The sequence below is a fragment of the Talpa occidentalis genome, unplaced genomic scaffold (assembly GCF_014898055.3).
Source record: "Talpa occidentalis isolate TD23 unplaced genomic scaffold, MPIMG_talOcc4v2.1 talOcc4.3, whole genome shotgun sequence".
Taxonomy (NCBI): Eukaryota; Metazoa; Chordata; class Mammalia; order Eulipotyphla; family Talpidae; genus Talpa; species Talpa occidentalis.
This window is the reverse complement of record NW_023603184.1, coordinates 129,023,873-129,036,663: the sequence shown is the minus strand read 5'-3', so window position 1 is coordinate 129,036,663 and position 12,791 is coordinate 129,023,873. Positions and strand designations below refer to the sequence as shown.

The window sequence follows — 12,791 nt, the reverse complement described above, 5'->3', positions numbered from 1 at the left end:
TCGGTGTCACAGGGACGCCAGCAGAAGCCAAGAACGAACAGAAGCCGAGAGAGAAGCAGAGAAGGCCGGAGAGCCCAGATAGAGTGAAGTCTTGCTGCGGGCTAGGAGGCCTGCCAGCCTCCTGGCCCCCCCCAGTACTCCTGCCTGCCGTGTACCTGGTAATCCCAATAAAAAACCTGCAAAAAACCACTGAGGACTCTGACTCCTCCTTTACCCGGTCTGCAGGATCCTAGAAAACCTGCTCAGTGGCCATTCCTGCCCTTTACAAGATGTCAGCTCTACTCCCACTCCAAAGACTAAACCAGAACCGCACATAGCTAGTTCCCCAAGAAAGCTACCCTCCTACAGTTAGAAAATAAACTAACCGCCCTAAATCCACTTTGGAACACATTTACTTTCAGAAATTTGCCATAGTTAGGTTCATTTTGTGACATCCCAACTAATATGTTTGAAAATATACATTAAATCCACAGAGAAGAATAGGGGAAATTTCCTAAAATCTACATGCTAGGAATATCACATTTCTAGAAATTCCTTTGATAGAACAACTTAGTATACTTGTTTGCAGCAAATGAGGTATTCTATATAAAATGAACCCACAGCATGAAAACAAGGTTTTAAATATTATATTGTTACTTTTAACTAGCAATTTCCCTGTAAATGTTCACCATGAAGAGTTTTACATGCATAAACTAATACCCACAAACATTCCATGATTGGGGCCTCCCTGGTGGCACAAGGGTTAAGTCTCAGTGCGATCAAGCTATTGCCATCGCAGCCTGAGTTCCATCCCCAGCCAGAGAGCTAACACAATGGCACAGCAGACCTCTCCTGTCTCACCTGCTGCCCCCATCAGCAGTGTATTTCAGTAGATCCACCTGTTCTGCTCCCCAATGTCTCTGGTGAATCCTCTCACACCCCTACCCCCTGCACCTCTGGCCTAGACCCCAGTTCTTGCATGCATAAATAAATAAAAAATAAATTTTAAAAAACATTCCATCATATAGTAATACAAAAACCTCTCTGGGAATCTCTCTCCTTGGGACCAAAGCCCCTTTTTGACCCCATCACATAAGGATTTTTCCATTCTCTTAAGAAGTATATGGAATAAACATGCTATTGCTGTTATCTGTTTCTGAAGCAAGGTATGCCAAGGTCTGTGCGTCCTTCCCCAGAAGTATCAGGGGAAGAGCCTGCAACATCTGCAAACTCTGCTTAATGCTCTTTTGGGTACAAATCATGCTTGCTGGCATTTTATGTTTCTATTAAAGAATCGGGAGAAACCTGCTCCTCGGGCTCTTCAGTCAGGGTAAGAAGGCTGTGATTAGGTAGCAATTGTGATTAGGTGTCTGTAGGGAAAATAAATGGGGTCAGAAAAACACACATTCCTTACTGGTTTCCTTAAAGGGTCTTGATTGAAGGTCAAACAATCACAGAGTGAGCAATGCTGGCTATGAGGACCAAGAAAATGTGAATACTTCATTATAATTAAGTGATAATTAGCAATGTTTTGAATAATTGAAGGATCCCTACCTTCAAGCTGTGGGCTGGAAAGCAGTCCTGTGCTTAGCCATGATAACGCCTGAGGCAAAGGAAAGATCTGTAATCTCTACTCTGTCTTATTAAGACATAATTTTAAAAATAGCTTATTACATATCAAGTTTTTGCCAAGTTTTTGTGCCCCCTTAAATTTGGCACCTGCAGCCTTATTTACCTCCCCCTAGTCTAGGTCCTGTGCCCAGAAGCAATGTGAAAGATCAAACTCTTGGACAAGTCTCTGACTTCTTTTGGTGTTCAGAAATTTCCAAATCATCGAGATAAAAAGACAAATACTTCCTTTTAGGCCAAGCAGAGTGAAACTTTCAAAACCAAAGAAACAAATATGTGTCTGTTAATAGGGGCACCATTTCAGATGTGTCAGGGAGACTTCTCTGAAAAGAGGCTCTTACGAACTGAACTATATTACCTTCCCATCGCCCCATCATATTTTAACTTTTTTAAAATTTTATTTTTGCATAGAACTGGGATGTAGGCCAGAGGTGCTGGGGGAGGGGTGGTGGTGAGAGGATTCACTAGAGACAGAGTGGGGAGCAGAACGGGCAGATTTACTGAAGTACACTGCTGAGGGGAGCAGTGGGCAAGGCAGGAGAGGTCTGCTGCACTATCTGTGGGTCAGCTCCCTGGCCAGAGATCAAACTCAGGCCACAGCAGTGCTAGCGCAGAGACTTAACCGCTAGGACACCTGGGAGGTACCATATGTTAAAGTTTTAGTTAAACAGAGCAAACCCCAGGGGAACTGGGTTGACCCCCTTCCTCACCTGAGAGCTCAAGGACATGACCCAAAAGCAGGCCCATGGTGAGAAGCAACAATAACAGGATATATTTACATAAGGAGTGAGAAAAGAGGGAAAATGAGAGAAAGAGGGAGTAGTCAAGGTTGGCATTTGGCTAGATTCCATCTAGATAGTGTCAGCTGAGCAGAGCCAAGGTCCAAGCCTAAGCTACAGGTCACAAGCTAGCAGCTGCCCCAAAGACACCCCTTCTCACCTGCAGTTTAACTGCCAAAGCACCAGCAGTTCAAGCCAAAAGCCTCAGGCCACCCCTACTTCCCATCAGCCCCAGCTCAGGGGTTGGAGTCTGGGAATCTCCAACTTCTACCTTCAAATTGGCAAAGTAACACCCACTGGCTCAGAGGCTGCTCCTCACTATTCCTCTTACACTAACCCCCAGTATCTCAAAATGTGATTGTATGCGAAAATAGGGTCTTTATAATGCAAATAAATGAAAATGGGATCACTAGGGTGAGCCTTATCAAAATGAGTGCTGTCCTTTTAAGAAAATAAAGCTTAGACACATATGTCCGTAGAGAGGAGTCCATGTGAAGACACAGGCAAGGGTGGCCGTCCCTAGGCCATGGAGAGAGGCCCGGAACAGATCCTTCCCTCACAGCCCTCAGAAGAAACCTGTCCCGCCAGCACCTTCATCTTGGACTTCCAGCCTCCAGAACTGTGAGGAAGTACATTTCTGTTGCTTAAGCTTCCAGTCTGCCATACTTTGTTACGGCAGCACTAGTGACCTGGCACAGAAACATAGAAAGGGGTCTGGAATGAAGTGAGAGGTGTAAACCATATACAGTGAGTGCTGAGACCAGAAAGTGGAGCTTGGCTTTTTGATTGAAGGGGGCAGGGACTGGAAGGGTAACCAAAGAGATGGGTTAGAAGCAGGAGCAGGGCACTGCTTAGTCCTTAAGGACCCCACAGACCTTAGAAAGGACTTCAGGTCATATTTGAAGGGGAATAGGGAATTATTAGAGAGCCATCAGACCTGGCATACAAGGTCTTTGGCTTCTGTGTAGAGCACAGACTAGATGTGTCAGAAAGTGTGGAAACCTCTTGCTAATTCAGTAAATTAGGGAGCAGCACATCCCACTTGTCCCGTGTACTCCCAGTATGATAGACTGCTAAACTGTCATTTTGAATAGTCTCACGCTCTTCCATGAGTGCTTCCCCACAGGCTCATTCAGAGAACCTCTTTTCCCCCAAGTTAAGGCCATTTGGCTGCTAGCTCGCCCCCTCTGCGGTGTCTGTTGCCTCTCTCTGGGTCTTCTACCCAGATCCCAATCCTCAGGATCCCTCCACCCCAGCTCCAGTCTTCCTGGCTGGCTGGCACCAACTGCCATTTCCCAAGGTTCCATCTTACTGCTCTTTCTCTCTCTCTCCCTATTTCTCCCCACCCCCACCCATTTCCTCATTCCAGACTCTCCATGGGGAAGAGAGAAAAGGAAGCCTCTTCTGATATCTGCAACTGAAATTTCAGGGAAGTGGACTGCCAGCCAGGCATGGGGAGGAAGCCCTGGGTACCCTGCCCAGTCTGGAAACCTCATGTCTTTCTATCAAATCAGAGATCATGGCTGTGTGGGCAGTAACAGAGCCTGGGGTTGAGCTGCACCAAGCTTTGGCCAGTGCTCCTCTCTGGATGGAGGCTCTGGTAGTTTCCAGACACCCCTTACGCAACAGAGCCTTCCTTGCTTATGGACAAGGCCTTCATCAGTTCTTTAATAACGTAGGTACTGATTTTTGCCTCCTGCTCAAAGTCTATTTTTTCCCCTACCCTGCCCCCAAATCTTATTAACTCTAAGGGGGGAAGAGGAGTCTACTTGTCATCCAGCTCTAGGCTGCATTTTGACTGTTACTCATTGGAAACAAGGGATCAATCTGGTTTTCTTTCTCAAAAAGCAATGAACTCATAGAACTGGGCAAAAATAAGTGGATGCAATTATTAAGTGTGCATTCAATCCAGACCCTTGGGCTGATCTGTTCACTGGCCTGCAGAGGAGATTCGATGCTAAAAACTCACATACTTGTACCTATATAAGCTGGGCATTCCCAGATACAGACATACCAGACCTAAGAAGGACTCAGGTTGCAAAGGGACTCAATGCCTGAGGATATACCTATAGTTACAGAGAAGCTTTGGAAGAAAGGACCTATCTCCACCCAACTTAACTCTGTCTTGTTACGAGGCCATATCTGTCATGAGGAATGAACTAATCTTTTTAATAAATTCTCTAATGCCTGCCATCGTCATCTTGGGGATGGCATGATTACATTGAGCAGAATGTGTAGGCAGAACATGTGTGGGCTGAAATTGTTTACTCCCTAGATATTGACATTTAAAGTAGACCACACGTTTTGTAACCCCGTTTCGACATTTCTTTCTCTTCTCTTTCGATTTGTGTTGGCTTAACATGGAGGTGGCCTCTATGCCTCTCTTGACCTCTGAAAGGCCCTATGAAAACCCGAACGAAGCCAGGGCAAGGTGACAAAGTCTAGTCATTTGCACTAAGGGCCTCCTCATGTTACTTCTTTACTTAGAAAAAGAAAATGTTATTGCAGAAGACTCCACCGCAAAAGTTCTTCCCAGGCTACAGAGTTTCTGATTTCTTAGAATTTGTTGTTGTTATTGTTAAAGACATAAGAGAATTTCTGAGACTGGAAATATCTAGGCAAGACCGAAACAAAGTCTCAAGTGTGAATCCATGTCTTCCAGCTTCAGTGAGAATTGGATATGCCTCTGGGCTGAAGCCAGCAAGGGAACACCCCACAGAATGCCCTCCAAATCACAGAGAAGGTGAGTAAAAAGCGACACGCTGCATGTTTTACCAGAGTCTCCTTCCTGTGTTCTTGAGCAAAATAGCAAGTTCTTTGTTAAGAATGTTTGCAAGCTTATCATTTAATCTTTGTAACTTCCATTACTAACCAGACATTAACATGCCCAGATGCTCAGTATAGAAATGACAGCATGAAACTTCCTAGCGACATTTGTCCTCCATAATCTTACACTGTCATCCTGAGTCGAGAGACCATGACACGGCGGTATGGAGTTTTAAATTCCCCAGTGATGCCAAATATATTTGTGTCAACAGACACTGCTCCAAAATACCAGAGTTCCAGTTAGCTGAATACCAGGGGGCTGACGCAAACTACTTTGAAAGAAATAAATATATTATTAATATAAATAAATATATCTCAGGTGGCAAAATGGTAAAAATTGAGGAAATTGGTATTGCAAAGAAGCAGGAAGTAGTAAAGTAAGACATTTCCAGAAAGGCTAATAAATTTTATTTTCTTTGATTATCTCATCGTTACGCTATTTAATCACATTATTGAAACTCTAATCTTTTCTCAGCCACATATAAAAAGTTTCCAACTCATCTTACTTATTACTAATAACACATCATTGTTAGAAATACTAATAATCATTGTAATAATAATCACCACATTAATATGACTGAATATTTAATATGAACCAGAGGTTTTGCTAAATACTTGTATGGATTGTTCTATATAAATCCCCCAACAACCTTATGAGCTAGGTAAAATAATTTGCTAATTCATATAATAATTTGCTGATGCTGTGTATCAGGCGCTGTTCACGTTTTGACTCATTCATTCCTCACAATACTTCCCCCTCTCCCCGTGTCTCAAACTAACCCCCCCATAGCAGTAGATGCGCTCAGTTTTCCCATTTGAGGGATGAGCACACTGAGATACAGGGTGGAGGTGATCTGCAAGGTCACACCTGGGTAGAGTCAGGGCCAGCGCCAAGGCTTCCCAGCTCAGTCTCTTCCCTACTATGGGCTGCTCAACACTAGCCACTGCTTCTTTCAGGCTTTTGTGTGCCAGGCATCCTCTTCATGCATTGGTTATTCCCCCTGGAGGAGTTCACTGTTTTCCCATTTTTAAATGAGGCAAGTAAGGCACAGGCCACTGGCTCAGGGTTCAAAACCTGGGCTTGCCTGACCTGTGACCTCCTACTCTTTCCACCGCATTGCCGGGGAAATGTTGGTTCACCTTCTAAAGGTGATTCTGGGGGCCTCCCCGGTGGCGCAGCGGTTGAGCGCTGGGTTGCGAAGCTGCCCGCAGCCTCTGCAGTGCCGGTTCGATCCCCGGCTGCTCCCCGGCCACCAGAGGAGGGTCCCACATGGCGCGCAGACCTCCCCTGCCGCCCGCTGCTCCCCTCAGCAGTGTACTTCGGTCCTTCTGCCTGCTCTGCTCCCCGCTCTGGCTCTGGTGAATTCTCTCACCCTCCTGCACTTCTGACTGTACCCAGTGCTTGTATGAATAAATAATTAAATAAATCTTTAAAAAAATAATAATAAAGGTGATTCTGAGGGGAAAGGAGGTGCACAGCGAGACCCAATGAATCAGGCCTGGAAATAGAAGAAGCACACAGCCCTAAGCAGCGTGTGGCCCATCAGATGCATCACCTGGAGAAGGGGACGGCACTCTCAGCGTTGTTTTCTCTGTACCTTCCAGTGTGCACTCCAGAAACCATGTAAAGAAGTTGCACCTTCCAGACACGGGTCGTAGAAGGCATCGGCAGCCTTGTGTTCATTTGACGTGTTATGGGCGTTCCTCGGCTGGAAGACCGGCTCTCAATCTGTCCTCACAGCCTGCTTCCACCCGTTTCTTGGATTTTTCAGTTGTTTGTTTAGGCCAGTGGTTTGAAAGGCTCAAGTCACGGGCGAACAGTGCAAGCACAGGAGGAAACTATTCTTGTAGAATGCCACCAACTTGTACTTTTTCCTGCTATTCACTTCGAGTTTCCTCTTCCTTACCACTGAACATTGTTTGAGGAATTATTGAAGTTCTAAACTGCAGTAATTCCTGTTTTTTGGTTTTTTTTTTCCCTCAGTTTCTCGCTTCTGAAATTACTTTCGGACATCCATTCCAAACCTTTCAGAAATGGGGCGTTGGTGCCATTCGGGGTTGGGGGGGGGGAATGAGCAAAAGCTATTTCTCCACCGAAAAAAGATGTTTTATTTTTCTGAGCCATGTTCACCATTTGTTACTTTTCCTTGTTTCTTGAGAAATGAGTCACTTCCTACAATGAGCTACGGTCATTCCTTCTTTCTGAAGTCACTTCACTCAGCTGTATTTTACATGTGTGTCTAATCACAGCCCATGTAAAATGCTTGAGTCCTCAACCAGGTTCCCCAGGAAAGATGCCCCCAAGATCCTCCTGGGTGCAAACAACCATACTTCGTGCCCTTAGAGTGAGAACTCTGTGCTAGAAGAACCCACACAGGAACAGAGAATTTAATAACATGAATTTACTATCCGCTGTGCTCTACCCCCATTTACAATATTTATTATATTTCCAGACTCTCACAGGACTTTTAAATTCTTTTCTCCGCCCTTGCAGAACTTGAACAGAGAAGCAAAATAACATATCCACCTATGGGTATGAGACAGAAATTCACATGTTGGCCTATTTGAAGTAGGTTCAATTTAACTCTTTCAATGTAGATTTTTCTGGGAGATTATTGCTGAGGGATAAATTTGATCCATTGGACCCACAAGGCCGGTATTGTTTCCCTTACTTGAAATATGTGAAGAGAGCTGGAGTTTGTAAACATGGCTCTGATAGATTTATATTTTGGTGGAATAGATATTTTAGTAAGCTTATGTACTTTTCGAATGTAGCTACAAAAGTTGTCATCAAATCCTAGAATTATAACAGGAAGAACGTCTGGGAAGGAGGTAATCTAACAGGCCTTAATGGTTTAGTGCAAACATATCCTAAAGATCAGATGAAGTAAAACACTATCATCTTTACCTCTAACCAGTAAACTTGTTTTGAAAATTTTTAACCTGCCCAGCAAATGTTCTCCTAGTTGGAGTTTTCTTTTTCCTGGCTGAGATCCTATAAGATAAATACAGAAGACAGGTGAATTTCCTCATGCTTCCTCTTTCACACACATGAACTTGAGTGTGCACATGATGATTTTCTATAGTGCATGCATTGATTTTGCAATAAGAGAGAAACACACAAAATAACTAGAAAAAGTTACCTGGCCCATACTAGAAACTCAATATACTTTGTTGAATTAAAATCAAATAAATTAATTGAAAAAAAAAAATCAAGGTTTGTTTTTTTTTTTAAAGATTTATTTATTTATGCACACAAGAGCTGGGGTACAGACCAGAGATGGGGGGGGCGGTAAGAGGATTCACCGAGACGAGTGACAGAGTGGGGAACAGAACAGGCAGAGTGACCGAAGTACACTGCTGAGGGGAGCAGTGGGTGAGTCAGGAGAGGTCTGCTGCACCATGTGGGTAGCTCCCTGGCCGGCCGGGGATCAAACTGGTGCTGCAGTGGCTGCAGGATTGCTTCATAGTGTGGTGCTTAACCCCTTGCGCCACCAGGGAGGCCCCAAGGTTTGTTTTTTGATTTTAAAAAATCTTAGTTATAATCTAAGGACAGAATCAATTCCATATACAAAGATTTAGGCACAAAGTTATAATAAAAAAGGAGTCAATGTAAATATGTATAAGAAGAGAATTATAAAATAAATGGTATATCCATGATGAAAAATATGCAACCATTTAAATTTTATTTATGCTAAGTTTTGAGGACATGGGAGAATGACAATGCTAAATTAATAATATAAAGGGTATACTAAATTGTATTTCAGTATAAGCTCACTGTGTCCTCACTCCCCTGACAGAGGCCCCTCCCTTCCTGTGGTTTGTAATGCTCTGTTATAAGCCCATCTTCAGCGAGGCACCTTCTTTCTTTGCCTGTTCCCTGCACCTTGGGTTATGAAAGTGTCCCCCAAAAGAGACATTACATTTGCTTCTGTCACAATTCTCAAGGAGTCCATTCTATTTGGAAGCCATTTTACACCAATATCTGGGCTTGGGATTCTCATACCATGTGCAAGTACAAATTTGGAATTTGTACCTTTGCAGGGGCTTTATTTTCTCAAAGGAGACCCCCTTTTACATACAAAGTGCACTGAACACAGCTTCCCTCAGGCCGCTGTGTGGCATTATACTTCTCTTCACAGAAGGGCAGGCTGTCCCAGGCTTCTGGTCTGAAGCAGAGGCCTTGGTTTTGGCTCCAAGCCTGGTGTCAATGCTCATTCACATTATGTGTCCTTGTATAGAGACTAAAATGTCAACCGGTGGCAAGGACTTATGTCTGGGTACAGTGTCCCCAGGACTTCCTTGATGTCATCTCATGCACTGATTGCTCTAGTTTTGGATTCCATCGTCTCTCTGGGCTCCTAGGTATTTCCTTCTCAAAGCTATTTATGTTTTAAAAAGTGACTGCAGGAGCCTCCCTGGTGGCGCAGCGGTTGAGCGCTGGGTTGTGAAGCTGCCCGCAGCCTCTGCAGCACGGGTTCCATCCCCGGCTGCTCCCCGGCCACCTGAGGAGGGTCCCACATGGCGCACAGACCTCTCCTGCCGCCCGCTGCTCCCCTCAGCAGTGTACTTCGGTCCTTCTGCCTGCTCTGCTCCCCGCTCTGGCTCTGGTGAATTCTCTCACCCTACCGTGCTTCTGACTGTACCCAGTGCTTGTATAAATAAATAAATAAATCTTAAAAAAATTTAAAAATAAAATAAAATATTAAAAAAAAGTGATTGCAATTTATCCAGAAATCTTATTGTTTGGAATGGGAAGAGCTCTGTGGGTATCTTGCAGTAGGAATGTTAGCGTAGGAAGAGTCCTTGAGAATTTGAGTCCTCAAGAGGTTTTCTGTTCAAGAGCATCTCAGACTATGTTATCAGCGCACAGTGTGTTGCCATCCATTTTGAGGGAGTCATGTGAGATTAGTAACAACAGAGTAAGTCTCTCCATTTTTCACCTTTTAAAATAAAATCAAGGGGACCTGCCTGGTGGCATAGGGGTTAAGAATAAGCACTATCTTCTTTGCTGGGTAGAAATGATCAAAGAAGGTCATCTTTCATGTGTATGGAGGTGGGTAAAAAGGCTAGGAAATTACCCTGAACTTTATATACTGCCCTTCTGGGCATCATCTGAAGATCTGGGCATCATTTGAAGAGCCTCATCAAATTAATACTTAAAGAGGAAACACCATGGATCCTGATGACAAGCCAAAAGTTAGATTTCTGTATCTTTCCCAAGATTTTTCTTATGATTAATTTCAAATGGAATCAATTAATTAGTTTCACCTAAATGGGACATAATTTGTAAGGTATGTGCTATCGTTGCCCAGTTACCATCAGAGAGAAATTAATAGAGCTCTTCCTTCCATCACCATCTCCAGTCCCGAGCCAGTGGGAAGAGCCCAATAGAGGTGAAAAGAAACCTGCCTTCCGGCCCTCCCTGGTGGCGCAATGGGTTAAGACGCGGCACTCTGAAGCCATCTGCAGCCTCTGCAGCATGAGTGACCCACATGGCGCAGCAGACCTCTCCTGCCTTAGCAGTGTATTTCAGTCAATCCGCCTGTTCTGTTCCCTTTTCTGTCTCTGGTGAATCCTCTCATCCCACCTCAGCGCCTCTGCCCTGTGCCCCAGTTCTTGTATGCATAAATAAAGAAATCTTTCAAAAAAAAGAAACCTGCCTTCCTGGGGCATCCCTCCCCTGTGTCTTTACTCCATGCCAATGATGCTCTTGCTCCTGAGATCTCTGGCATTTGTACCCCTGTTCTCCTTATTGGTGGTAAAAATTAAGGGTGTGTGTGGGGTGGGGCTAAGGATGGACAGAGATAAGCACAACACTAACATAAGTTTTGCTCAATTATATGACACCTCAACAGAAAGTGATGGTAGGAATAATCATTTTTTTTAAAAGCATGAATTCATTTCTTGCTATGTAGAACATCACCAGAATTGCTGTAAGCTCTTTTTATTACCTGTCACCTCATTGGCTTCAAGAGAGTCTACTAAGGAGAGGGAGTTATTACTCATTTCACCAAAGAAGCTGTGCAATGCTGAAGACACTCAGGTGTGCACTGGGCAAACCTGGGGCATCGAGGTTACCAGTGACCTGAAACTGTTAGGAGGAAAGGATGTCCTGAGCAAACTCCATACAGGCTTTGTGGATGCCACCCCCACTCCATCAAGACACTGGGAACTACAAATCCCATCATCCCCAAAGGGAAGTTGCGAAAACCTAAGGGCAGAGTTAAGTAGCCATTTTCTCTGTTTGTAAATAAAACCAGCCATGTTAGTGGGGTCTCAGGCACTTGGCTTGTGCTCTTGGCCAGGCAGGTTTGGTCTCGGCGGGTCATTTGGGATTCCAGGTCGGCGGAACGGGTAGAAGGCATTTAAGAATTTATCTCCCTCTTTTCTCCCTGAGCTTTACATTTCCTCATTTCCCCTTCCCTTGTAAATAAACCTTTATGAACCTTTTGTGTGTGCCTTCAGTGTAAGTCCCTTTTAAGCACATGGGTGAGGACCCACAGTCAGGCAACCCGTTTTATATTGGGGTTGCCCTGTAACAAAACCTTCCTTGACTCTTTTACCACTTGCAGCCATGATCTTGACTCAGTGGCTCCCTAATCGGTCCTTCTCTTGGCTCCCTAGGTGGGTCTAACCCTTCCATTCCAATTCCTCGGTCTCAGCTCCATCACTGCTGAAGTTCCCACACATATCATTGCCTTACCACCATAAATCTTCCCCCAGTTATTCCTGAAATGAGTCTACAGGAGCTTTCTCATGAGCCAACTGCACATTTATCACTTTGACGCAGATGGACCATTGGCCACAGTCTTCTCGGTCATAGCACAAGCCCGGGTGATTCACACAGGAATGGGAGTGATGACTGACAGGCCTTCGGAAAGACAAACAAGGCTTAGAACCTCACTGATGATGGGCAATTACTCTAACATAAAAAAGGCATCTGAATTTATTAGGTTGGCAGAGTTATAAAGTAACTACTAGCATGGGGGTTTTCTCACAGTGTCACAATAGTTTTATTGCATGTTAGCTTTATCCCTTATGGCTTTCTGTGATGATAAAAACTGACAAGAACATGTGATGCCTTGACTGTCTGCCTTGGATTTGTGATTTATTTGTTCAGAAATGTGCCCTCTAACCCTGGCATGTCAATTTATGGCATGACATCATTGGTTTGCAAGCAATGAATAAATTGAAAGTTTAATAAGAAGTGGGATATTTTCATAGTTGCAAAGTATAAACCCACAAAATATTTGTTAATCACACAGAGGGAAAGAGTAATTCTGCAATAAAGCAACTTAGAAGATACCCCCTTAATCAAATATCTAAGTGAACATCATCAGTAATGGAAAATATTTAAATTGTATGCCACCTGGTAAGGAGCAAAGAGTACTCAGCATCAACTGTTTTTCTTTGCAAGTGTTCATAATTTTTTTTAAAGACTTATTTATTTATACATGCAAGAACTGGGTACAGGCCAGAGGTGGGGGTGTGTGTGTGAGAGGATTCACCAGAGACAGAGTGGGGAACAGAACAGGTAGACTAACTGAGGGAAGCAGTGGGAGAGACAGGAGAGGT

The 12,791-nt window shown here is 44.1% G+C and overlaps 1 protein-coding gene and 1 long non-coding RNA gene across 3 annotated transcripts in view; one reads left to right on the top strand and one right to left on the bottom strand.

Annotated features, from left to right (window-relative positions):
* Positions 1-12,791, bottom strand: part of LOC129146656 (uncharacterized) — a 64,047-nt gene that overhangs the window by 739 nt on the left and 50,517 nt on the right. The gene's annotated exons all lie outside the window — the stretch shown is intronic.
* Positions 2,680-12,791, top strand: part of METTL21A (methyltransferase 21A, HSPA lysine) — a 70,456-nt gene continuing 60,344 nt past the window's right edge. The window contains exons 1-3 of one of the 2 annotated variants that reach the window (XM_054700026.1): positions 2,680-3,008; positions 3,757-4,062; positions 5,050-5,130. In XM_054700026.1, coding sequence (XP_054556001.1) covers positions 4,031-4,062; positions 5,050-5,130 — 113 coding nt within the window. In that variant the 5' untranslated portion in view covers positions 2,680-3,008; positions 3,757-4,030. Of the gene's footprint in view, positions 3,009-3,665; positions 4,063-5,049; positions 5,131-12,791 lie in introns of those variants that run through there. The other variant, XM_054700025.1, reaches the window with a different exon arrangement.